We start from the raw sequence: 27,825 nt of genomic DNA on the forward strand, positions 1-27,825 counted from the left end.
ATGAAAATCCCAGTAGATCGGCAGTTTTTGAAATACTCAGACCAGTCCGCCTGGCACCAACAACCACACCATGTTCAAAGTCACTTAAATCCCCTTTTCTTCCCCATATTGATGCTCAGTTTGAACTTCAGCAAGTCGTCTTCACCATGTCTACATGCATTGAGTTGCTGCCATGTGATTGGCTGATTAGCAATTTGTGTTACCACGCAATTGAACAGGTGTACCTAATAAAGTGTCCGGTGAGTGTGTATTAAATACTTGTTCTTGGGTTTATATTCACTTTCAGAGGCATTTCATGCACACTTGTTTGACTCCACTGTCTTCCGTTTGAGAGTTCTGACCCACATTTTCTTTCTGGGTTGCTCTTCTCAGAGCATGGCCACCTAAAACAGCTGTGACTTACCCCGCTGTGAACCAAAAGCATTAAGGCTATTTTGAAGACGTTACCTAGAGTTCATTACAGACGTATGGTGGCTCCATTCTAGATGTGTATAATGCTGACCTTGCAATCAAACTAATAATGATTAATGGAACAACATAGTATCCAGGACACAGTTGCAATGAATCCACCGTTTTTGGTCAGGACCTTAATGCTTTTTCAATAGGCAGGATTTCTGCATAGCCAACATAGCCCATGGCTAAGATATCATAGATACTTGGGTGACACCTTAGAGCATATTTATAAAGCAGTTAATGTGACATTCATCAAATATTCACTGTATATGGATCAATCTCTGTACTTTATTACACATGCACCAACAGATTCACCTGCAGTGAATTTTGGTAAATGTCACATTCACTGCTTTATATATATGCACCACAGTCACTATCATGTCATGGTTTTGGCAGTTGGTAACATTATAAAATAAGGCTCCAGTCTGCTGTGCTTTCTGCGCAATTTGTGTATCTTGGCTGGTTTACAGGGTTCACACACCTAGAACTGAACTTCAAGTGAAGTAAAGTGACAGGTTATGGCTGCAGAGTTCAGTGGTTGTAGCAAATATTAAAAACAGAATACTTAAGGCCCTAAATAAAAATGGTTCAGTGTGAATGGCAATTGGTCTTAGCATCAGTTCCACATGTATCAGAGTAGGCAGCAGTCACTTTCAGACTTTCCATCTCTAGCCCCAACATGACTTGTTTGGCTTCAATGTCTGGTCTCATCCGTGTGATGCTAAGGCTGGATAGTTGACTAAAATCGAAGAAAGGTATACAAAATACATTGAACCATAAACGTGGCTTTGTTTTTCTTCCAAACACAGTAAGTGTCAGCCTTGTAATGTTAAACTCCTATGTTTCAGTTGGTGTCTGTATGTTTTAATCATGCAGTATGATATTTTGTATTTTTCAAGGATTTCAAGGATTTTTCTCCTAAATTTTAAGAAACTTCAAATATTAACTGTGTTTCTTTAAGAAACTATGTTTGTATAAATTATTAAAATCAGCAGCGGAACCTGCCTTTTTTTTGGCTGTGGCGTTATGAATGCTGGATGCATGTGACAAAATATTTGTGTGAAAAATTCCCTGAAAATCCCTACTTTTTACCCAAACATTAATGCTTTCTGAGCCAAGGGCTCCTGAGGTGACCTACTGAAATAATAATAATTGCAGTACTTAAACAGATGAGCACTGCAGTCTGTGCTCAGTTTAATGCTCCGTTTACTGAACTCTTCATACACTGATGTCAGGGGAACACTCTAACAGAACTCTTTTTGGTGCTCATATATACAAGACTTTAGCGTTTGGCAGCCAGTATGTTCTACAGCAGTGGTCTTCAAAATGCTGCCTTTTGCTTCCCTTTATCCAGCCCTTGAAATACTATTCCATCCACTGACATCAACAGGGGGCCATAATTCCTGCTGCTGACACCAACAATGGGGCACCTTTCCTTCCCCTGACACCAGCGAAGGAGGACAACTCCTTCCAATGATACCAACGATGAGGCACTATTCCTGCCACTGACATTAATAATGAGGCACTATTCCTTTCAATGATACCAACAATGAGGCACTATTCTTGCCACTGACACTAATAATGGGGCACTATTCCTCCCAATGACACCAACAAGGGGCACTATTTCTCCCACTGACACCAACAAAGGTGTACTATTTCTGCCACTGACACTAATAATAGGGCACTATTCCACCCAATGACACCAACAAAGGGGCACTTTTCCTTCTACTGACAGTAATAATGGGGCATTATTCATCCCACTGATTGCAATGATACGGTACTATTCGTCCCACTGACACCAAAAATGGGGCATTGTTTACTCCCACTGATGTCAGGACATTTTCTGCTTGCTCTGAATACAGTCTGGCCCACCCTAAAGTCTGAAAGACAGTAAGCTGGCTTTTTGGAGACCCCTGTTTTATAGCACAACACTGTCCAAGTACAAGGATATGGATTTGGAGTAGATTAACCTTTTTACTAATTTTATTTGAAAAAGAAAATTAAAGACGGTTCATGCTTGTTTCACGTTAAAATATAAGAACAGATAAAACATACATAATCATGAATTAAACCTTATTCAACAATCCTAAAACACTGTACTTACAGTAGAGTAAATAGTGGTATTTGTGATAGAATTGACAAGTTTTGCAAGCCATCTGTGAGATGTTGAAATTCATATAACACTCCAAGCAGTTTACTGTAGCGACTCACAAGAGAGTACAGCTAATGTAATAGGCAGATGTGTGAGAACCCAGTACATAGCTGGGGGATTTCCCTTATACTTAAGACAATTTTCTCTTTTGCATTTGGCCAATAGAGGCTTGTTAGTACTGAACCACTTGGCAAGAACTTGGTTTCCACTGTGGCTAAAAATCAGTCTAACAAATGGCAGATGACTGTGACTAGTGAAGCCCTAGGGTTCAATGTAGTTGAGGAATTAGCTTCTATCATTGTAACATAAGCCACAAGTGGTTACATAGAATTTTACTAGCATAAATGCGAATGTTGTGGTTACTGTTCTACATATAGCAAACTTCATGACAATGTAACCGTAAGCCAAATATATAAATATATATATACATATATACTCTTAGATTGTAAACTCCAAGGAGCAGGGCCTTCCTATCCCTCTTGTATTGAACTGTATTGTTGCTGTATTGTCTCCCGTTATATTGTAAAGCGCTGAGTAAACTGTTGGCGCTATATAAATCCTGCATTATAATAATAATAATATATATTGTATATATATATATATATATATATATATATATATATATATACACACACACTCACTTGTGTGGCTAAATTGTCACGTGGACAGTCTAATTTTGATTGATCAAGTGTAACTGATTCAATCCAAAACATTTTTTGGTTTTAAACAATGACAGGAAGGGTTAGATTTTCTGTCAGGTTATCAGATCTGTCCCTGTTAGGGAGAGTTCCTCTCCTGGTGACACATAAGCAGCCCATAGATTATCCCATTTTCTGTCCTTCCAGCACAGGTGGAAGGACAGAAATTTGCTCGATTCCACCATCCTTTGTGCAGAAATATTGCATGTGGCAGAACACAATGATTACTGCTAGTGGCTATAGCCACTGGGAGTAATTGCATGTAAGAAATCTGACAGGCTGGTTGTACCCAAGTCGATCGATTGACTGCCCATACATGGACTGAATCTCAGCCGGTCCCTGCTCAACTGGTCATAATTTGATCCATCTATAGCCAGCTTAAGGCAATAATCAGTCCACCATAGAAATGTAAGGAGAATATGGAATATTTCCTCTGCATTTTCCATTAGCTTGAAGTTCAGCTCTGGGGCTAAATACTCAGATAAATTGCTTATGAAGGAGATGTTTTATCTGCCAAAGAGATTTACACAACTCTGCCATACCATACAACCCTACATGGAAGAAAGGAGAAAATCAGTTTTATATCTGGTGTAGCTCAGAAACATAGGTCTCCTCCAAGCCCCCACCTTTAAATTGGAAAGTAAAAGGGGAAACAGCAGACTGGTAATCATATCTTTTCCACCTTACACTGTGGCACAAATTATTGGCTTCCTGTGCTGCTTCTCCTTCCTGCAGTCTGAGCTGTGCTGTACATTGACTGTGAGAGGCTGGTACCAAGTCAAATTAAGGTACTTATATTGAATGAACAGAGGAATACAGAGTTGCATTTGTCTGTGTCTTTTAAAGGCTAAGTTCATCTTTTACAAATAAAAATCATAAATGCATATCTTTTTGCAAAGGTGAACTTACCCTTTAAATCTGCCTGGAGATCAGTTTTTAACTGCTAAAATATGGTAAAAAAAATGCACAGCTTCTGAGCTGGGCTATAGCCGCTTTTCATATGAACCTGTGCTGGTCAAGCATGATGCAGGGTACAGGACAAGGTGGTGCTGGAGGCATGAAACACATGGACCAGCATTTCACAGGCCCAGATTTAACTATAAGCATTCAGCTAATGAGAAAACTAGAATGAAAATGACTGCTAATCAGCAGGAATATTTTACTCCCTGAGGCAGTTTAACCTCAGACATTTTGTATTTGACTTGACTGTCCCTTTTATATGCTGTTTTGTGTAGGTGATAGGTTTGCTGCAAAATATTTTTTTTTAATTGCTATGTGTTACTCTATTGTACTGTACGCTTTAAGTCTCTACAATGCCACATGCCAACATTTTTTGTACTAAATAATAGCAGAATGTAACTTGCCAGCAAAGTGATTGAAATACTTTACCAAGCTGGCATGGTAGACGTACTCACCCACAGTGTAGATGCCAGGTTTTAGTGAGAGTACACGGAGTACAGAGTAAGCGATGAGGTCACTTGTGTTGTGCTAAGTACACAAGGATGGCTTTTACCTGCTTGATTCAAAGGTTCTAGTCTAAGGGCCTGATACACTAATGTCTAAAGCAAAGTGCCATGCTGAAAACAAAATATACTGTTGAACATACACATAAATGTTTTACCTGCCAATAGATTTTTAGCCTTGCTCAGCCATTTTTGCAAGACACAAGTCTGCCACACAGGTATAAATCTAGGCCGGTGACAGCCCTGTTTGCTGATTCAGCTTTACATTTTCCAATGTCACTTTTCCACCCCCAGCTTGCTCACTGGGAAATGAAAGAACATTGTCATCAACAAGCTGTAAAGGTAAAGTAGGAAAAAACACTGCAATCTTTCTGACTATGCAGCGTGGTAGAAGCATGTAAATCACAAGAATAGTTGAACAGTTACAACATTTTTAGGATGGTCAAAGTGCATACATGCAATTCTCAGCTGTATTTAGTTATTAGGCTGGAGTCCTACTTTACAGCAAATGTTATAGGAGGAAACAAGTTTATGAGATTGTTTTTTTTTATTATATTATTATTCAGGATTTATATAGCGCCAACAGTTTGCACAGAGCATTACAAAATGTTTTTCATTTTCTTTTTTATTTGCTTATATGCACATACCAATGTGTTTGATAAGACCACACAAATAGTTTTTGCATGCAGGAAATGTGAGATACACTAATAGGAAGTAACATAATTATTAACTCGAAGAATATAATTTGGTACATCCTTATACGCCACTTTAGAGCCAAAAAAAATCACAGGCCAGTTGAGGGCCACCATTTGCCAGACCACTTCTAGTACATGTTGTGCTCCCTGGATTTGTCCAGTAAGGCCCTTCTAGGAATACCGCTACGTTACTATGGAAAAGCATTCTTAAAGTAGTAGTAGATGCAAAAATAACATTTATAAAATTTAAACTTACTAGTCCTTAAATGTGATGGTTTCATTAGTTTTTATTTTATTTTCATCTTTCGATCCAGCCAGTAATGCACTTCCCAAAACTCCTAACTGTTACTTCATTGATCAGATATAGATATGGAATAAACTACTGAGGATGGGAACCCCCTGAAAAGGTCCATTCAAGAAAATAAAATAAATGTCTGGTTTCCTGGCTAAACCCAATCTCTAGTGGTCACCATATATGATCACACTAGATGATGTTTAGTACTAATATTTTAGTAGGTGCATAAACTCTAGTTATAGGGACCTTTACCGACAAATAAACAAGCAAATCTTTATTATTTCATTAAACTATAATAAGGACACACAAAAATAGATAGTAAAACATGCCAAAATGCCCCTCATTCATAATAAATTAGTCATAAATTATATTGTCCAATTCAATATATCTATATATATATATATATATATATATATATACAGTGGATCTAAAAAGTCTACACACCCCTGTTAAAATGTTAGGTTTCTGTGATGTAAAAAAATGAGACAAAGATAAATAATTTCAGAACTTTTCCCATCTTTAATGTAATCTATAAACTGTACAACTCAGTTGAACAACAAACTGAAATCTTTGAAGTAAGAGGGACGCAAAAATAAAAAACTAAAATAATATGGTTGCATAAGTGTGCACACCCTTAAACTAATACTTCATTGAAGCACCTTTTGAGTTTATTACAGCACTCAGTCTTTTTGGGTATGAGTCTATCAACATGGCACATCTTGACTTGGCAATATTTGCCCACTCTTCCTTGCAAAAACACTCCACATCTGTCAGATTGCGAGGGCATTTCCTGGGCACAGCCCTCTTCAGATCACCCCACAGATTTTCAATCGGATTCAAGTCTTGGCTCTGGCTGGGCCATTCCAAAACTTGAATCTTCTTCTGCTGAAGCCATTCCTTTGTTGATTTGGATGTATGCTTTGGGTCATTGTCATGAAAGATGAAGTTCCTCTTCATATTCAGCTTTCTAGCAGAAGCCTGAAGGTTTTGTGCCAATATTGACTGGTATTTGGAACTGTTCATAATTCCCTCAACCTTGACTAAGGCCCCAGTTCCAGATGAAGAAAAACAGCCCCAAAGAATGATGCTGCCACCATCATGCTTCACTGTTGGTATGGTGTTCTTTTGCTGTTGTGCAGTGTTGTTTTTGCACCAAACATATCTTTTGGCATTATAGCCAAAAAGTTCAACCTTGGTTTCATCAGACTAAGACACATTTTCCCACATACTTTCGGGAGACTTCTGATGTGTTTTTGCAAATTATAATCAGGCTTGGATGTTTTTCTTTGTAAGAAAAGGCTTCCGTCTTGCCACTTTACCCCATAGCCCAAACATATGCAGAATACAGAAGATTGTTGTCACATGTACCACACAGCCAGTACTTGCCAGATATTCCTGCAGCTCCTTTAACGTTGCTGAAGGCCTCTTGGCAGCCTCCCAGACCAGTTTTCTTCTCATCTTTTCATCAATTTTGGAGGGACATCCAGTTCTTGGTAATGTCACTGTTGCGCCATATTTTCTCCACTTGATGATGACTGTCTTCACTGTGTTCCATGGTATATCTAATGCCTTGGAAAATTATGTTCAATCAAATAAAAAATTCTAACATGAATTGTATAAATTGCTCCATGTGTAATTTCAAAAGGGTAGCTGCTATCCATCATACTAAGGCAAAATGCAAAGTATACTTATCAGTCCCCAGCTTGGATAAATGCAACCTGAAATGGAGGGCCAAATGGCCAAGGAACACTGCCTGACCAGGTTTGCCAGCTCAAACCGGCTGCATCAGAGGCAAATGGTGAATTCAACATGCTTGTTTAAAGTGGCTGCCAAACATTCTGGCTGTGTGCGCTATGTGTAATGATGTCACGATGCCGTTTATGCCTGTCACAATGTCACGCACATAATCCCATGTAGTAATGCACTTTTTGTCTTGGGGTGTCTCCACTCTGGTAGATGAAGCAACAGACACCCCTTTTGGCAACATAATTCAATGCCAATATGGGGATAGGATAGTGTTATATATACCAGCAGATTTCAATGGACTTGACTAACAAAATAAAGCCAAACTCCAGCTCACACTTTTTTAAGCAGTTACAGATACATGCTTTTTTTTCCTTTGGGATAAAAGTTTTACATAATAAAAGCTGGCCATTGTAAGCACCCCTGTTAATTTTATAATGTTTGACTCTAACTGACAGTTTTACTAGACAGCTTGGTTTGTTAAAGGAATTTGAAAAATAACAGATTTACCGGACAGATCAGCAAGTGCAAATAAAGGTAAAAAAGCCTAAAAAAACAAAACTAATGCAGCCGTCAAATATCACATTGGTAAGCTAAAAAAATCTACATTTTTATTTTAGGGTTTATTACTGCTTTAATCACAGCACTGCCAACATCAGCGTTAATAGAACTGAATCTGATTCACAGAGTCCTCTTTCATCAGGATAATCCCCTAGACATGAATACAATCTTTGGGAGAAAATCAATCAGTGTCTTAAAGAGCACAAAAAATTACAGAGACCTTAAAAGAAGATTAAAAATAAACTACCACTGTATTTAGGTAGGTGGCCTTGATAGCTGAAAAGTTTGCCATCAGAGGGGTCATCGGCTATTCTTTGCCCCTTGGTAAGATGGCATCAGCAGCCCAATCCTAGCATATTTTCTTAGATGTTGGTATTCTTGCATTGCGTCCATCATTTATGCACACAAAAAGATCACTTTTTAACTCCCTTGCCAAGGTGAAAAATGAGAAGTTATTTTTTTTCCGTGCAAACAACCTACCCTAACCCAGAAATAAATAATGAACTGGAAGTAAATTTTGCATAACAAATTTATCCTAAAGAATAGAAAACATTTGTGCTAAAATTCTGCACAAGGAAATCAATGTGCAAAATACAACAGAGATTGATGAAATAGAGACTCAACAGATTCAGTATATAAACTAAGTTATCACTCTAGAAACAATACTACGCGCTTTTGGAATTTTGATGAATATTGAAAATACACAGCAGGCAATTGTCTTAATTTAAAATGTCAACAAATTCATAATATAAGTATATAGCAGCTTCTCATAAGACAGCACTCTGCCACCTAAAAACCAAATAGATGAAACAATCTATAAGAGAATAATATAAAAATATTGGACAGTATAATAAACAATATTCATTTATAATCACCACCACCAGGCGAGAATAGGTGTATAGAAAGCAGTCCACTAATGAATGTCCTTCTATAAAGATCAGTAAAAGTCCACCAATAGTAGACCTCCCCTTCAGATGTTGATTAGTGATAATAGTTGGTGATTAGAGTGGAAGATCTGAAGGGGAGGTCTACTATTGATGGACTTTTACTGATCTTTATAGAAAGATACAGTATATAAAATATATTGTACAAACACCCTTTTCAAATAATCTATAAGAGAAAAATATGAAAAAAATTGAACAATATAATAAACAAAATTCATCTATAATCACCACCAGGTGAGAATAGGTGTATAGAAAGCAGTCCACCAATGAATGTCCTCAGATGTTTATTAGTGATTTTAGTTGGTGATTAGAGTGGAACATCTAAAAGGGAGGTCTACTATTGATGGACTTACTGATCTGTATAGAAAGATGCAGTATATAAAATATAATGTGAAAACACCCTTTTCAAACAACCTATAAGAGAATAATATAAAAAAATTGGACAATGTAATAAACAATATTCATATGTAATCACCACCACCAGGTGAGAATAGGTATATAGAAAGCAGTCCACCAATGAATGTCCTTCTATAAAGATCATTAAAAGGTCACCGATAGTAGACCTCCCCTTCAGATGTTGATTAGTGATTTTAGTTGGTGATTAGAGTGGAACATCTGAAAGGGAAGTCTACTGTTGATGGGCTTTTACTGATCTTTATAGAAAAATACAGTATATAAAATACAATGTGAAACACCCTTTTCATGCACCAGGCCCCATGACCTCTTTCTACTGTATGTTGAAGGGTATAACACAGGCGATTGTAAAGATTGTAGGAAAGGATATATTTTTGCATGTCAGTCATCCCCAAGGGAATCTTTTTTTTTTCACCTTCAGGATGAAATTCTGCAAGTAGGTAGATGAGCCTGACAAAGGAATCCACAAATGTTCAGGGATGTTTTACGATGTTGAAAATGAGTTCAAAGGCCCAAAGCTGACTTCTGCCTGCATGTGAAAAGATCCCTGTAAAAAGGAGCTCAAACTGTTTGTATTAATACAAGCGGAGCGAAACTTGGTGAAACCCGAGACATCTGCCTTTCAGACCTGTCAGAACGTATTCACAGTTCTAGCATACCAAAGATATGTAGGTGTCTCTAGGTTTGAGTGCACTCTGAGGATGCTCTGATTTCAGCCTCAGCCAATGCTAACAGCATGTGATGGGAACATTCAAGAACAAGGACAAACATCTTCAGTGGCTTGCTGCTTTCATGTTATTTATTGCATAGTTAAAAAGAGTTACAATAGGTCACAGCCGATAGTTTCCAGCACAACAGCCTTTATAAAGAATCATCAGGAAGGGTGTTAGCTCTATTGGTGTGTTACAGGAAGGAAGGCTCCTTCCTTCCATTTTTCTGCATGACTTTCACTGACATGATGAAGCTGGGAACACTCTCACTGGCCCAGAGCCCAAGGCAACCATGCACTGTTTGTAATCAACGGAAACTAAATGATGTTGCCTAGAGGGGACATTTCATAAATATGTTATCAGACGCTCCTCCGACTTTTATAATGCATTTATTTCATTTAGGAAGTGTTAAAAAAATGAATTTTCATGTTAAGTGAACAAGGAGCAAAACTGGCCGGCTGGAGTGTACTCGGCCTCCTTTAGTGCTGTAATGCAATGATTACAATATTAGTAAATATACATATTAAAGAGTAACTGCACTTTTGTTGACAAAAAACATTCCCCTCTGGTGATCTATGTATATTTCAGCAATTTTATCAAACTTTCTATTTAACTATGTTATTCTAAAGAAATAGTTGTTTGTTTGTCTGTGTCCATGTGCAGAGTGAATTTGCATGAGAATGATTTTATAATTATCAGTCAACTGCTGTACCTGCAGGGCATCTGTGTACAGAACACCTCCAAGTTGCCTTATTGCATTGCATTCTACAGAAAATTACAGCGCTGCACATTGAAGGGGGAAGGCAACTTTTAATAACATTCAAATACAATACAACCTGTGTCACAATTGTATACTCTTTGTTATTTTTTTTTATTTGCTATTTTTTTTTTACTAAGAAAGTGGAGTTACCCTTTAAAAACATTCCACGTTTTCTGGCTTTTCAACTTGCACTACTCTGGTTAGTAGCTAGTGAAGGCTTGGAGCATAGCTGGGCTGGAGAGAGATATCACAATGGTATCACCTTGTATTTCCTGGTCTAGACAGGTGTACTCAAACATATGCATGTCTTTGTGATAGGGCTTCCAGCAGTGGTGGCCTTAACTAGAGTCTGATGTCACTATTATAGCTGTACAGAAACGCAAGTGCAGGAGACAGTTTTAATACAGCCTGTTAGCCTTCCATAGTAAGTTTTGAAGAATAAAAAAAAAAATGTCAGCGCCTAAAGGAAAGCATTGGAAGCTGGAACATTTAATCTCCATGCATGTATTTTTCCCAAGGAAATGTCAACCCAGTTTTTGCAGTGCAATAGAACTATTCAGCCCATTTTTCAAAGCCTCTGAAGATTTTGCTTGGTTATAGTTAACTTTTTCAGCAGTTGATCTGTGCACAAATGTGTAGATTTTTCACTTTCACATGTAACTTTCATTGCAGGCACTGATGCGTCCAGGACGTATTGACAGAATCATTTATGTGCCATTGCCTGATGCCGCCACCCGAAGGGAAATTTTAAGACTTCGGTTCCAAAGCATGCCTATAGACACTAAGGTCAGCCTAGAGGATCTGGTGATGCGTACACAGCAGTATTCTGGAGCTGAGGTAAACATGAATGCTATATACTCATAATAACAGCAATGTCAATTTTTTTGTCACTATGCCTTCGTTCTCCTTGCAGGGCAAAAAACAGGCTCAGTTCAATTTCAACTCTTGCAGCTACTTACATTTACCTTCCCTGACAGTCCTCACTTGCCCAATTTGCCCAGGGATGCAAAACAATATACTTTGCATTTCATTTGTGGTCAGTGATAGGCTATAATAAAAAACCTCACCCCAGAATTAGTGGTCAGTGGTTGGCTGAAACACCCTCTCCTTCAGCATTGGTGGTCAGTGGCTGGCTGTATAATAAAAACAATAATAATAACCAAACGCCAGCATTAGTGCTCAGTGTTTACTTACCTGAACACACACTCTCATTCCTCGTTGAGATGGGACTATAGTTCACCCTTTGGGCTGACAGTTCTGGCTTGTTTAAGTGCTGGGTGCTGGAACACAAAGGACTTAGCATATTGCCAACAGTCGCATTGGGACACCCTCAAAGTGGCCGTGGGTCAAATGCCTCTTCTTTCTGAGATATTCCACTACCTAGCACTGTCAAATAGGGGTGAAAATAGAGTCATGTATGTATGTTATACAGTAGTATAACATACATACATTTGGTATGTATGGTACATTTGGTACCAAAACAGTAAGAAATGAGAGTGCAGGAACTTAGTGCAGTGCTCCCTTGCAACTTTTATTAAAGATTAACCTAACCCCTTCCCTTCTTTCCTGCATAGCTGATATGTTCTCCAAAAGCATACTCACAAGCCTTGTGATCCAGTGGCATTCTCTAGGGAAAAACCTCTTGGCTGCAGTCCTGTGCTTCCAACTTCTTGTGATGTCACAGGGGGTTAACGGCTGTCTCTTTTGGGTTTGGCATTACATGGTGCATGTGCCGAGTACCCCGTGGGCACCTTGTACCCATGACGTTGGTAGTTCAGGAGGCTGTAGGCATAGTATACATCTTTGTGGCCCGAGCCAACAATAGGATAGTGCATGATGTAGTTTCCAAAGAAAGGTATCCCTTTCTGCTAGTGGAGGGAGCAGGAGAAGAATGATATAAAGTGAATTGGAAGGGTAAAGTTTCACTTTAATCAATCAATAAACCAGCTGGGTCTATATTATTATTTAATTTTGTTGTCTGGCGCTATCTATATTTATTCAGTAAAGTTTCACTTTAGCTTTAAAAGACTGAACCATTGTTGATTAGTTGCCGTGGGCCACTGCACATTGCACACAGGTATTTGCCTTTGAAAAAAATGACCTGTATATATAGTTGTAAGTTATGAATTAGAGATAGTGGAATTGTATATTCCTAGAGTTATCTGTAATAATTAGGCCAGTTGATATGAATTCTAATTATGGGGCTGCTTAGACATTGCTTTGGTCATTGTAAAGCTATAAGGATATATAGAAAAGATACCTCGGTTGTCACAAACTTAGTTCTCAGGCTTAGAATCATGCCAGGGTTACCCCCACCACTTCAGAGTATAGAGAAAAATGCTACAAGTATCCCTATGTAAATTTGTTCAGACAGGTTTTGGTTTTAAGCCTTACGTAAATTGGCAGACAGCTTATCCTTTACTACAATTAGCTAAAGGCGAACACAGGAAAGATGTTTATAGCAATAACAGCAGCATCCTCCAGAACAACCTGTGCTGCCTTGCCTTAGACTCTGACAGCATGCCAGACATATCTATTTGCTGGGAAGCCATGTTACATTCCATCCTGTCCAAAAAGCCACAGAAAACTACACAATAATATAACGTGCCCCAGATCTATGTTGCTATCTGTTGAGATGGTGTCTCTCTGTCAGATAGTTCTCTGTTTGCACTTTGCAGAAGTGTATATGTATTGGATGTTGGCCATCCACAGTCAGTGAAAGCATTGTTTCTGTTGTGCATGTTCCAAATCCATTAATCTCAGCAGCTGACAAAATCAGCAGTTCTCGCATCTGATTGAAGCCATTCTGAGGATGGTGTTTGTGCATTGTGCTGAATGTCCAGGCGTCCATGTTTTAGTTAGAAATGTTTTGTTTGTGTCGGAGACCCATTGACTGCTATTCAGACATTCCATTTCATGTTATTGTTTAGAAAAATTTCACCCATCTTATCTTTATAACATAGTTTTTCAATTTAACAAACTGAAATGCATTAACCTTCAATATAACATATTTGAAGGTTCCATTTGTATTCCATTTACTCTTTGTAATAGCCTCCTGACCAGTTTATATAATCAGTTGAAGTGGAACTTAACCCTCCTATCCTTTACAGCCAAGGAAGCTGCTATCCTAAGTTGGCATACACCTGTAGAATTTTGTTTAAACATTTAAAAAGGATCAAAATCACTCATCCGAGCATTCGATGCTGCTTTCTTGGGAGCCAATTTACAGAATAGAAATTTGCCTGATACCATTTGGTTTGATGAAAAATATTCCATCCTTGTAATTTAGATTTTTCTGCTCATTCTGCTCGAAAGCGGTTGATGAATCAACCCTTATAACTCTTAGATAATGGGTGGGTTTAGTTATACATTAAAGTGGTTGTAAACCTCAGACATGAAATATGAACAACGCATATCCTTCTATTGTGTGTGCTTGTCTCAGTCCAGAGCACTAAGTGCCATTTCTGTTCACTGTCTCATTCCTCTGTTACAGGGGCGGACTGACAATTCATGGGGCCCTCGGGCAATAGGGGAATTTGTTTAATCTCCCCTGAGGCCAGTCACTTTACTGGGTATATGTGAGGATTTACAGCGACTTTAAGAAAACTTTTGTAAATGTTCCCTTTAACCTGAGACCACTTAAGGGACCTGACCGCCTTAAATAGCGGATATCTTTGGACTTTTGTCCAAAGAACTATATGCTGTACAGTAATCTATAGAAAGTCAGCCTTGCTCTGCATGCTGTAAACAAGGTGCAATGGTAAAATATATACTCTGCACATCACCATTGTTTTTGATCAGCTTTGTTAAAAAAGAGTTCAAAAAGATACTGATGGCATTCACATGTACAGAAATTGTGGATCAAATCAGTCTTCATCAGGCTAATAACCCCTGTGCTGCTGTAGAATAGGTTGACAACACAAAGTATACATTTACAAGAGAGGTTCTTTCACTTCATAGGTGCACACATTGAGCTTCTTGGCTCAGTGACTTGAGCAAACCATGTCACTGGATTACAGACAGCAAAGAAATCACTCACAAGTTGCGTGACAAGAGTAATGAAATGATTAACAGCTGCATATTTGTTCTTTTGCCTGGGGGGCTTCATATTTCCTATGCGATCCTATCTTTGTATTGTTAGAAGACGTTGTTTAATCCTCCTAAGTTCCGTCTCTCCTGTCTATCTGCCCTTTATGACTTTCTCACCTCCTTTCCTTTTGGGCTGGAGCAGAAACAAATAGAAAATTCTTCTATCTGTTCAGACTATAGATACATATAATGTTCCTATATTAAAAGATATAGAACAAAAACGTGAATAAAGACAAAAGGTTATGTTTAAATATTATTTATACGCTGTTAAAGAAGATAGATATATAGCTTATGTAATAATGATCAGAGCCATATGCAATTTCAGGGACTTGAAAGAAGTAATCATCTGTCCGTGTTCTAACTGCTGGACGATATAATTCTGTTGGTTGAAAGATCGTATTCAAAGAGCTAAAAGATCGTATTCAAAGAGCAGTGGTTAATGAATCATACTCTGAATGGTCTAGGGTTGTCAGTGGTGGGACCCTTACTTTTTAATATATTTATAAACAATATAGGGTCTGGTATAAACAATATAAACAATATAGGGTCTGGTATAAACAATATAAACAATATAGGGTCTGGTATTATAAATCCCATTTCAGTCTTTGCAGATGACACCAAGCTGTGCAGTGGAATAACACCCTTACAGAATGTCTCCAACTTACAAGCCGACCTCAATGCACTGTTTAATTCGGTAACTATGTGGCAAATGAGGTTTAATGCTGATAAATGTAAGGTTATGCACTTGGGGACTAAAAATATGCATGCATCATACATACTGGGGGGGGGGTACAACTGGGGGAATCAATAATGGAGAAGGATCTAGGGGTTCTGGTAGATCACAAGCTTAATAATTGCATGCAATGCCAAGCTGCGGTTTCTAAAGCAAGCAAAATCCTCTTTTGTATTAAAAAAGATATAGACTCCAGAGAGAGAGATATCATATTACCCCTGTACAGATCATTAGTTATACCTCATCTGGAATATGCAGTTCAGTTTTGGGCACCAATTCACAAAAACAACATTGGGGAACTGGAGAAAGTACAGAGAAGGGCAACCAAACTGATAAGAGGCATGGAGGAGCTCAGCTATGAGGAAAGATTAGAGGAACTGAATTTATTCTCTCTTGAGAAGAGGAGATTAAGGAGGGATATGATCAACATGTATAAATACACCAATGGTTATATAGTGAACTCTATGTAGAGCTATTCACCCTGAGGTCATCACAGTGGACAAGGGGGCCTTCTTTACTTCTGGAAGAAAAGAAATTTAATCTCCAAACACGGAAAGGTTTCTTTACAGTGAGAGCTGTGAAAATGTGGAATAGACTCCCTCAAGAGTTAGTTCTGGCCAGCTCAGTGGATTGCTTTAAGAGAGGCCTGGATTCTTTCCTAGATACACAGAATATAACTGGATACTAACATTTATAGGTAATGTAGATCCAGAGAATATCCAATTGCCTCTCGGGGATCAGGAAGGATTTTTTTTTCCCAGAAGGAGCAAATTGGATCATGCTTTGCTGGTTTTTTTTGCCTTCCTCTGGATCAACTGTGGGTGTAGGATTTTAACTTCTTTTTTTTTTTTAATGGTTGAACTGGATGGACTTTTGTAATTTTTTCAGCCAGACTAGCTATGTAACTATGTACTGAACAGTGTCTTTTTTTTTTAAAAGAAACTTGTTTTTTGGGCTGCCATTTTTAATCTCTTCATCAAAAATAGCTAATCACTAATCTGTCATGCTCTGAGCTCTCTTTTCAGGCCCTAAGTCCAGCCAATGTCCAAAGCCTGCCACCTCAATCTCTGCAAGATCTCTAAAATCTGCCACTTCATATCCAATGACATCACAAAGCTGCTAGCACACTCCCTGGTTATCTCTCACCTTGACTACTGCAACACCCTCCTTTCTGGCTTGCCTGTTCATAGGCTATCCCCTCTTCAGGTCATCATAAATAATGCTGGCAGACTCATCCACCTTACCAACGGCTCAGTGTCTGCTATTTCTCTCTGCCAGCCCCTCCACTGTCTTCCGCTCTCCCAACAAATTAAATTCAAACTACTAACAATAACTTACAAAGCCATCCACAACTCCACCCCCAGCTACATCACTAACCTAGTCTCAAAATACCAACTTAATAATTTTCTTGGTTCCTTCCAAGACCTCCTACTCTCTAGTTCCCTTGTAACTTCCTCTCATTCTTTCCTACAGAAGTTCTTCCTAGCCTCTCCCACCCTATGGAATTCCTTACCCCAATCTGTCTGACTATCTCCTACTCCTAGTCCATTTTCAGACCTGAAAACCCATCTCTTCCGAGAAGCTTATACTGCCTCCACCTAACAACTGTACTTTTATTTTCTCCATCAGCTCATTCCCCACAGTTATTACCTTTTGTATCTCTTGACTCTCCCTCTTAGATTGTAAGCTCTAATGAGCAGGACCATCTGATTCCTACTCCATTAAATTGTGTTGTATTAGTACTTTCTGCCCTTATGTTGTAAAGCGCTGCGTAAACAGTTGGCGCTATATAAATCCTGTATAATATACAGTTGCAAGAAAAAGTATGTGAACCCCTTGGGATTACGTGGAGTTTTGTATGAATTGGGCAAAAAATGTGCTCTGAATATCATCTAAGTCACAACAATAGAAGAACACAGTCTGCTGAACATAATACTACACAAACATTAGATGTTGCCATGGTTTAATTGTACATAACATGTAAACATTCACAGTGCAGGGAGGAAAAAGTATGTGAGGCCCTAGCTTAATGACTTCTCCCAGAGCTAATTGGAGCCAGGAGTGAGCCAACCTTGACTCCAATCAGTGTGATGATATTGGATGTGTTGCTGACAGCTGTCTTGCCCTTAAAAAACACACACCTGTTTTGGGTTTACTGGTTTCAAGAAGCACTGTCTGATGTGAACCATGCCTCGCAGAAAAGAGCTCTCAGAAGACCTACGATCAAGAATTGTTGACTTGCATGAAGCTGGAAAGGGTTACAAAAGTATCTCCAAAAGCCTTGATGTTCATGTGTCCACGGTAAGACAGACTGTCTACAAATGGAGAAAGTTTAGCACTGTTGCTACTCTCCCTAGGCGTGGTCGTCCTGTAAAAATGACTGCAAGAGCACAGCGCAGAATGCTGCATGAGGTAAAGAAGAATCCCAGAGTGTCAGCTAAAGACCTACAGAAATCTCTGGCACATGCTAACATTTTTGTTGACACATCTACAATAAGGAAAACATGAAACAAGAATGGAGTACATGGGAGGACACCACGGAGGAAGCCATTGCTGTCCAAAAAGAAGATTGCAGCACGTTTGAAGTTTGCAAAAGAGCACCTGGATGTTCCACAGCACTACTGGCAAAATATACTGTGGACAGATGAAACCAAGATTGAGTTGTTTGGGAAAAACACACGACACTATGTGTGGAGAAAAAAAGGCACAGCACACCAACATCAAAACCTCATCCCCACTGTGAAACATGGCGGAGGGATCATCAAGGTTTGGGGCTGCTTTGCTGCCTCAGGGCCTGGACGGATTGTTGTCATTGATGGGAAAACGAATTCCAGAGTTTATCAAGACATTTTGCAGGAAAACGTACGACCATCTGTCCGCCAACTGAAGCTCCGCAGAGGATGGGTGATGCAACAGGACAATGACCCACAGCATACAAGTAATTCAACAAAACAATGGCTGCAACAGCACAGAATACGCCTTCTAGAGTGGCCCAGTCAGAGTCCTGACCTCAACCCGATTGAAATGCTATGGCATGACCTTAAGAGAGCGATTCATACCAGATATCCCAAGAATGTTGCTACACTGGAACAGTTTTGTGAAGAGGAGTGGTCCAAAATGACTCCAGATCGTTGTGCAGGTCTGATCTGCAACTACAGGAAACGTTTGGTTGAGGTTATTGCTGCCAAAGGAGGGTCAACCAGTTATTAAGTCCAAAGGTTCACATACTTTTTCCTCCCTGCACCGTGAATGTTTACATGGTATGTGCAATTAAACCATGGCAACATCTGTTTGTGTAGTATTATGTTCAGCAGACTGTGTTCTTCTATTGTTGTGACTTAGATGACGTTCAGAGCACATTTTATGCCCAATTCATGCAAAACTCCACGTAATCCCAAGGGGTTCACATACTTTTTCTTGCAACTGTAATTCCAAAGGTTTCAATACTTCTGAGTCACTAACTTATAGAAAATATTGCAACCAGTTTAAACCCCATATGTCTCATCTGACAGGTGCTCTTCATTTCTTTGACTGCAAAGGATGTGTACCATACATCACAGCTGTACCCCATTTAGGTAGTCAATGAAATACATTATATTACCAAACCTATTGGGACACCCCTCCAAATCATTGGATTCAGGTGTTCCAATCACCTCCGTGGCCACAGATGTATAAAATCAAGCACCTAGGCATGCCCACTGCTTATTCAAACATTTGTGTAAGGATGAGTTGCACTCAGGAGCTCAATAAATTCAAGTGTGGTACTGAGACAGGTTGCCAACTGTGCAATAAGTCCATCTGTGAAATTTCCTTGCTACTAAATATTCCATGGTCAAATGTTAATGGTATTACAACAAAGTGGAAGCGACTGGGAACAACAGCAACTCAGCCATGAAGTGGTAGGCCACGTAAAATGACAGAGCGGGGTCAGCACATGCTGAAGCACACAGTGCGCAGAAGTCATCAACTGTCTGCAGAGTCAATAGCTAAAGACATCCAAATTTCATGTGGCCTTCAGATTAGCACAACAACAGTATGTAAAGAGCTTCATGGAATGGGTTTCCATGACCGAGCAGCTGCTTCCAAGCCTTACATCACCAAGTGCAATGCAAAGCGTCAGATGCACTGGTTTAAAGCACACCACCCCTGGAATCTAGAACAGTGGAGACGTGTTCTCTGGAGTGACGAATCACATTTCTCTGTGGTAGAGGAGAGATTACAGTGTGGGATTTTTTTTCAGGGGTTGGGCTTGGCCCCCTTAGTTCCAGTGAAGGGAACTCTTAAGGCATCAGCATATCAAGACATTTTGGACAATTTCATGCTCCCAACTTTGTGGGAACATTTTGGGGATGGCCCCTTCCTGTTCCAACAGAACTGCTCACCAATGCACAAAGCAAGATCCATAAATACATGAATGAGCGTGTTTGGGGTGGAGGAACTTAACTGGCCTGCACAGAGTCCTGACTTAAACTCGATAGAACACCTTTGGAATGAATTAGAGGGGAGACTGCGAGCCAGACCTTCTCGTCTGACATCAATGCCTGACCTCACAAATGCGCGTCTGGAAGAATGGTCAAACATTCCCATAGACCAGGGGTAGGCAATCTGTGGCTCTCTAGCTGTTGTGGAACTACATTTCCCACAAGGCATTGCAACATTACAAAACTGACAGTTACAGTTATGACTTGCAGAGGCATGATGGAACTTGTAGTCCTGCAACAGCTGGAGAACCGCAGGTCGCCTACCCTTGCCATAGACACACTCCTAAAGCTTGTGGACAGCTTTCCCAGAAGAGTTAAAGCTGTTGTAGCTGCAAAGGGTGGGCCAACTCAATATTGAACTTTACGGACTAAGACTGGGATGCCATTAAAGTTCATGTGCGTGTAAAGGCAGGCACCCCAATACTTTTGGCAATAGTGTATGTCATGGCAGTCAGAGAAGGTCAAACCAGCTCATGGCTGTAACAGCAGCCCTGTGTTTGCATTTTATTCTGTAGCCTCTGCACTGTCAGTAAACTTTAATTTGGACAGCTGCACTGCTGTGTAACCACTGCTAAAAAATGAAATTAGGCCCCCCACCCAAGATTTCATGCCTTTTATAAGACTGGTGTAAATCCTCTCCTGTTACTGGTATCATTGCTGACTTCTCTGTTCAGAAGGTGAGTGGTAGATTGGTGAACATAGGCGTAATGTTCTTGAATGTTATTTTGGCTGTAAATGAACTAGGAAGTGCTCAGTTCCGAACATCTCCTGGTTTAGTGTCACTGCCAAGCTGGATGCCTTGGGGATGGAGATTGTTGGGACATTGTGTCTATTTGGAAAATTAGTTAAAAAAAAATAGGTTTATTAAATACAAAAACAAGCCTCATGCACACAAAATACACCTGCATACATGTAAACATGCACACCATTATCATGTGTAGGTATGCAAAAAACATCTCTCTCCCTCCCAACTGCACTGTTCATATTTGGGAGTAAAAACCCTGGTGTTGGTAGTCAATATAAAATGCTGCCTGTCAAAGCAGCCGTCTCCATGTTCGCTGCGTGGTCAAACATCCATGGAGGGTGCCCTTTCTGATCTCACAAATTTGAAAAAGCAAAATCTTTCTGTAATGATTTATTTTCTAACAGTGAATGTGGTTTTCCTTTGTGAAATTACATTTATTCCAAAACTGAATGAAAGCAAACAAAATTTTGACATATTGTCAAATAACATTTGTCCAGCTATCAAATGTACAAAGAATTTTTCTACAAATATTTGTTTGAAAATTTACTAGCTTAAGTCCATCTTTAAGACTATATTGCATGTTACTCCCATATTTAGGGTGCAACATGTAACAGAGTGGTAAGCAGACTTCCCGTTCCCCGGAATGACCCCCCTTCTGACAGCGTTTTCTCCCCTGCAGCTGTCAGATTTGAATTTGGAGCTTCACTCACACAGCCACATCATTCATTCACAGAGATCAGGGAATCACTGAACTACAAGTCCCATTTGCCACCGCAGCAGACAGACTTGTAGTTCTCAACAGAGTAAAGTTGTGGCGATCACCATATTCATAGTTCATTGACACTTCCTCCAGCTCTATAACTGAAATCCTGTAGCTTGCTACAGACAAGGAGCTGGAGGAAGAGTCTGTAGAAGCCTGGCATTGCACCTGCGAACCACTGAGTGCTGTAGTAAGGCATCACAGGGTCAATTGCCCAAAAACAAATGCACATTTTTTTCTGCAAAAATGTAAAAATATGTGCATTTGTTCCTATTTTTGCAAAAGGTGAACTTAGCCTTTAAGTGATTAGAAAATATAGTCTATAGTCTAAGTACTGTGATTTACAATAGTGTTTCAGCACATGGATTTCCAATAATAACACTATATTTATTACTTGTTTTTTTACACAGAAAAAATAAATTGATCATTCCTCAAAAAATTGTTACATACTGACCCTGAACCTAGACTTCAACCTACACTAGAACCAAGCTTCCACTAACAAATACTTATTTATGTACTGTAGAGAACTGTGATACAGCATTGCATTATTTTTTAATGAAATAAAGTTTTTCCCCCTCCTTTTTTTTACAGTTTTCCCTGATCTGTGCACATCCTGTAGACTGTAGAAACTTGCTGTAGATGCTCCAGGGAAGGCTGAATAATTTTACTGTGGAGACTAGGGTGGAATGTGCCAGTGCTTTAAAATGGCTGTTTGTGGCCCATCCTAGGGTCAAGTAGGAAAAGGGGGCAATGCTGTAGCTGAATTGAGTAAGCGTTGTTACCCTAGGAAAGGAAGCACCTCTTGATACACCTTAGTATGATTCAGCTAAAAACAGAAGACATAAAAAGGATTAATCTGTCAGCAATTATAGAAACATGCAGCTACATATATTGTTTAAGTCAAACCCCAGGCTCAGGACCCCCTCCATCTGTGAGCCCCCCTCCATTGGAACACTTTTTTCTCTGTGTCTTCAGTCTGGTCACAAGATGTCACAGATCCCCATTAAGTGTATGAAATGTCTTCAGGGGCTGGAGGCATCTCATCAGTCCACCCTGCACTTCTTTTGTCAGTCCAGGGCAGATTTATATGAGGGTTCTTGATGTCCCCGGCTCAATAAGAAGTGTGTTAAAAGATGCATGGCTGTAAGTGATTAGGTTTAGATACTTATTATCCCAATAAACTGAGGCCAACCATACATGTTTAGATTTCTCTTGTTCGCGGCTAAACAAGAAAAATCTCTTGATTCACCCATTCACATTAAACACCATGAATGGGAGAATCTTCCCTGCGAGCTGTTGTATGTAGACAGCCAAAGCCCCGAACAGTGACTGCATCTGATTGGCTGCAGTCACTATTTGATTGATAATTTTCCACCTGACTCCTTTGTTTTTCCAGTCAAAGTTAGCTCAGATGGGTGCTTCAGACAAGGCCACATACACCTTGAATTTCATCCAATTTACCAGGACCTCTGTACAGCCATAATTAATGTTAAAGGGACTCTAAATTTTATTTCAAGGAAAAATTACTTTCAAATATGTATTCTTAACTCAAAAATGTGCATGTTGTTGTTCACAGCTTCCTCCAAATTCCTTTTTTTTTGCTGTGCTGTGATTTCCTGTTAGAAGGTGGCTACGATTATTTTCCATGGCCCCACTGTATGTAGGAATGTAACTAGCCTCGATTGCTCAGTCGCCACATAGACTAAGGGGATGTGTGCCTAGAGCAGTGCCTATGATCAAAACTGCTTGTTACAAATAGAGGATTGTGACAGGAAAAAGGAGAGGTTTGGGAGCTCACAGAGGATGTTACAAGGAGGCAGAAAAACACAGTAAGAAACAATTTCATGTAAAATAGATTACAGGACCATTAAGTAATGGATGTATATGGATTATTTTTTGGAGAATAAGGACATTTAGTGTCACTTTAATCTGAACCTAAACCCTAAAGCAGAAATTCGGGAACATTTATTTTGGCTCGTCCAGTATGGCTGTGCCGGCACTGCACAGGTCAAATGCTGATTTTGTTCTAGGGGAGAGGACACTGAAGAAATACTCAACTGACCCGCCAATCCTCCCTGCACAAGATTGGTCCTTTTGGCTCCTGCCCCATGTGGTCCAGCGGTTTGTAAATAGGCTGTTCCTGATGTTAGCACACTTAATGCACGCTCCACAGGCAGGAAAAGTCCACAGCTGAACTGTGGGGGAGTGCGGTTTTCCTTAGGATTGGTGGGTCAGGTGAGTATGAGCTTAGTTCTCACCCCTAGAGAAAACGAGCAGCCGATCCATGCAGTGCGTGCACAGCCCCACTGCATGGTAAAAACATATCTAACTGGAGTTCTGCTTTAAAGAAACCAATTTACCTAAATCTAAAACCTTGGCTCATATTTACGATGCCTCAAATTATCAGCACCAGAAAACCTGCGCTAAAATCATACAATCAACACTTTACATTGCAGTGAGATATTGTCTACAGATATTATTCTTTCTGGTTATTTGAATATAATACAGATCCTATTAGAACAGTAAGAACTGCGCCAACTTGCCCACCCTGGTGAGCAGTGTCTCTACTTGCCTGTACAAATTGCTTGGATGATGCAGGTAGATGGTAGTAAGCTCCCATGTTGAACAGCAGCACTCCCCTACCTTTTTGGTACCAGGGACCGGTTTTGTGAAAGACAATTTTTCCACAGACCGTGGTGAGGAGGGATGGTTTTGGGATTATTCAAGTGCATTGCATTTATTGTGCACTTTATTTCTATTATTATTACATTGTAATAGATAATTAAATAATTATGCCACTCACCATATAGCAGAATCAGTGAGAGCCCTGAGCTTGTTTTCCTGCAACTAGATGGCCCCATCAGTGGGTGATGGGAGACAGTGACACTCAAAATGTGTGTTGTTTATATCTAGTCTACTCCGTAATCTCATTTTGGATGCTGTCACTGCAGAAAACCCAGCTTCACAAAGATAGAATGTTGTAAACGGAAGCAGGCTTTTCAGTGCTTTTGTGGCAATCTCCGAATATTCTTGAGTTTAATCCAAAACGTATGGAGATTTAAAGTTGTCTCAAACATACTTTTAAGGCCACCTTCATTTGCAATCTCAAGCAGTTGATTCTCTTCTAGCATGGACAAAGTCGATTCACCTGCCTTATTCACAAATGATAATCTGTATTTGCAGCTGCTCCCCAAGGCTAGCATCACCACCTCAGCTCCACTTCAGATCATCAGGCATTAGATTCTCATAAGGAGCGCGTAACCTAGATCCCTCACATGTACAGTTTACAGTAGGGTTCGTGCTCTATGAGAATCTAATGCCACCACTGATGTGATAGGAGACGTTGCTCAGGTGGTAACGCAAGCGATGGAGAAAGGCTGTAAATACAGATGAAGCCTCGCTTGCTCACCCACTGCTCACCTCCTGTTGTGGGGCCCAGTTCCCAACAGGCCAAAAACCAGTATGTCCAGGGATTGGGAACCTCTGTTGCACAGTATTACTGTCTCAATGCCCAGTGTTATATGGCTTAACACAAGCTCATCATTACGACGTCCACCTTTATGACACATTCAAGGTATTTTTTTTTTTTTCTTAAATCTGAATGAACAGGTCATGTTCTGCAGTGTGCCTTGGTATGTATAACTGGGAAGAATTCCCGGAATAGAGAAACAAAATGCTTATGAATTATGACAGCCTCCTATACACATGTTCAGCAGTTTAACGGTCCTTTATCACTTCTATTACAGAGCTGTCAAACCTCCCGCATTCTTCATTTAATACACACCTTCCATAATCTCCTATAGACAGTGCAGGGGGTACTTGAAATCTATCTAAACCCAAGAACAAAAATGTAATGTATTGCAGTTTACCAGTCTTTAGATAGTGGTATCCCCATGAGTTTTCCTTTTTATAGGCTTTTGTTCCTATCGTTGGGTGACAATGCTTGCTCACTCTACTGAGTTTTATGAGCTTGTTCTTTTGCTGTTGGAACAATTTCATTTTGCTCACACATAGTAAAGTGCACATTTTGTACATGAAAACACACTTAAAACCCCAATACATTTTTCAGTAGCAGTTTTCCTGTAGAATCAAATGCTGGCATAACATCTAGCTAAAATCTACATGTTAGTTAAAAATACACATATTATTTTTAGTGCAAGCAAACACAATATAATCCCCAATGTACTGGTAAAATATAATAGATAAGGTTTTGTCATGTTACCAGATACCTAATATGCCAAGCCTCGACATTAATTTTTGCGAGGATAGGTTAATTTATTTTATAAAATTTTAATTTTTAAATGTTATTGCTGTTTTAACTTAACTTTAGAGCTACCACAAAACAGCTGACAAGCCCCTATGTGATAGCATAGTACAAGTGACAGGTTCTCTTTAAGGAGCCATAAGGGGTTTATTAAACCCCTAATGTCACATCTGTACTCTCTTGAAGCTGATTAGGCACGGACTGCTTGATCAGCTTCTTCTTTGGCCAGAGAAGCTGGGGTTTGCTCAGAGCTGAGCTCTTCCAGGTTCACACTGCACAAGGGAGATCAGTGAACAGATGTTTGCTGGTCAACCTCCATGATGGCCCCAGGCACCTAGGAGGGACAAATAAACCTGGGACACATGATGTGGGGCAGAGGGGGGCAGTTAGGGGAGTGTAGCATGTTACAAACACTATAGAAGTAAGTGAGCAGCTGTCTTTACTAGAAAACCATCAGTCTTGATTAAAAATGTAGATAAACTCCTAGCTGCTCTATCCATGGTAGGAGCAAAAGGGTTAATTAATTCCCCCCTCCTGAGTGCACCCTGCTTTGGTAAATACTTACCTTCCTTCATGTTTCAGCAAGTTTTACTTTGGAGTGCACAAGGCTTTTCTTCTTCTTAATGCCCACCCGTGCCACAGCCCCATTAATTCCTATCAGTAAGCCATACTTGCCTTAATAATAATGTTAAAATTCTATGATGGTGCAAAGTGCATGACTGGAACAACAGGTAAACAATACACAGCTACACCATGCTAATGGTCACTATAGACTACATAAAAGGTAGGTGAGGCTGTGTTCAGCAGTCCCCAGTGGTATAACATGATCAGCTACTGTAGGGCAACCACAGCAATCAGGGAATTGTCATACAAACCAATCAGGTCCCATATATCTAAGGAAAATGCAGACTGTATGGCATAGAAATAAACAATAATGCAGCAAAACACATATTTAATGCTTTTTAATGTAGGACATCATTTGACCAACAAAGATTATTTAATCAGGCAAGAACATGCAAAATGCATTCAAGGTATTGCAGTAGAATGCCTGTTGTATTTCTGACATTCTCTTGACATATGTTGTATGCCAGTTCAGATCCAAATGGTGCTTAGCAGAACTATTCTACAATTTGCAGGACAGTAAAACATATCCTTGTAAAGAAGGCCGTGCCTTCACAGATGTGCCCACTCTGATGATGTGGAGGTTATGAGCCAGTCAGACAAATGTAGAAAACAGCTGGCGGTCTTTTTCTGTAAGAAATCTCGTATTTTAGTTCTAGCATCTTTTTACCACTCCAGCATACCTGGAACATAATCTGATCTAGCCTTGAGGTGCCACAGGTTTACACATCCTGCTCCATGCGCTCTGCTTTTCTACTCAGCTATCTCCAAACAATCGCTGAAGATCATAAGACCTTTACTCCTTTTCATCCTGTTCAACTTTTCCAGCTGTTTCATTGCTTCCTTCCTGCGGCTTTATGTAGTCTTTGTTACTTCATCAGCCATTCAAATACCACAGCTATATGTTCACGTTCCCCATCTCCCATGCTTGTTTATCTCATTATTGGGATAAATGAGAGGATATCTCTGCTCCAGATCATACACAGTCTACCCCATGGCATTATGTGTCTGAAACCTAAACTGCCTCTTACACTCTTCAAAGAACTCCCTCTCAATCCATTTCCTATATGAGTCAATGATATTCCATTACGTGTTATTATTTATACTCAAAGGAAGCTTGCTAGAGTTAAATGCTACATTTTAGGCACAGATGGATTGATTTAGCGGAGCAAGGAAGAGCAGAGCTGTTGTCTGAAGCTACCAGTCTTTTCCTCATTTATTAGGCTTTGTGTGTGCATGGGATG

At 39.6% G+C, this 27,825-nt stretch overlaps 1 protein-coding gene across 1 annotated transcript in view; it reads left to right on the top strand.

Moving 5' to 3' along the window:
- Window positions 1–27,825, top strand: part of AFG2A (AAA ATPase AFG2A) — a 529,963-nt gene that overhangs the window by 459,330 nt on the left and 42,808 nt on the right. The window contains exon 15 of the mRNA XM_089672180.1: window positions 11,561–11,725. Coding sequence (XP_089528306.1) covers window positions 11,561–11,725 — 165 coding nt within the window. The remainder of the gene's footprint in view (window positions 1–11,560; window positions 11,726–27,825) is intronic.

The sequence above is a fragment of the Staurois parvus genome, unplaced genomic scaffold, assembly GCF_062004578.1.
Source record: "Staurois parvus isolate SC_StPar_1 unplaced genomic scaffold, SC_StPar_1.0 ptg000122l, whole genome shotgun sequence".
NCBI classification, from domain to species: domain Eukaryota; kingdom Metazoa; phylum Chordata; class Amphibia; order Anura; family Ranidae; genus Staurois; species Staurois parvus.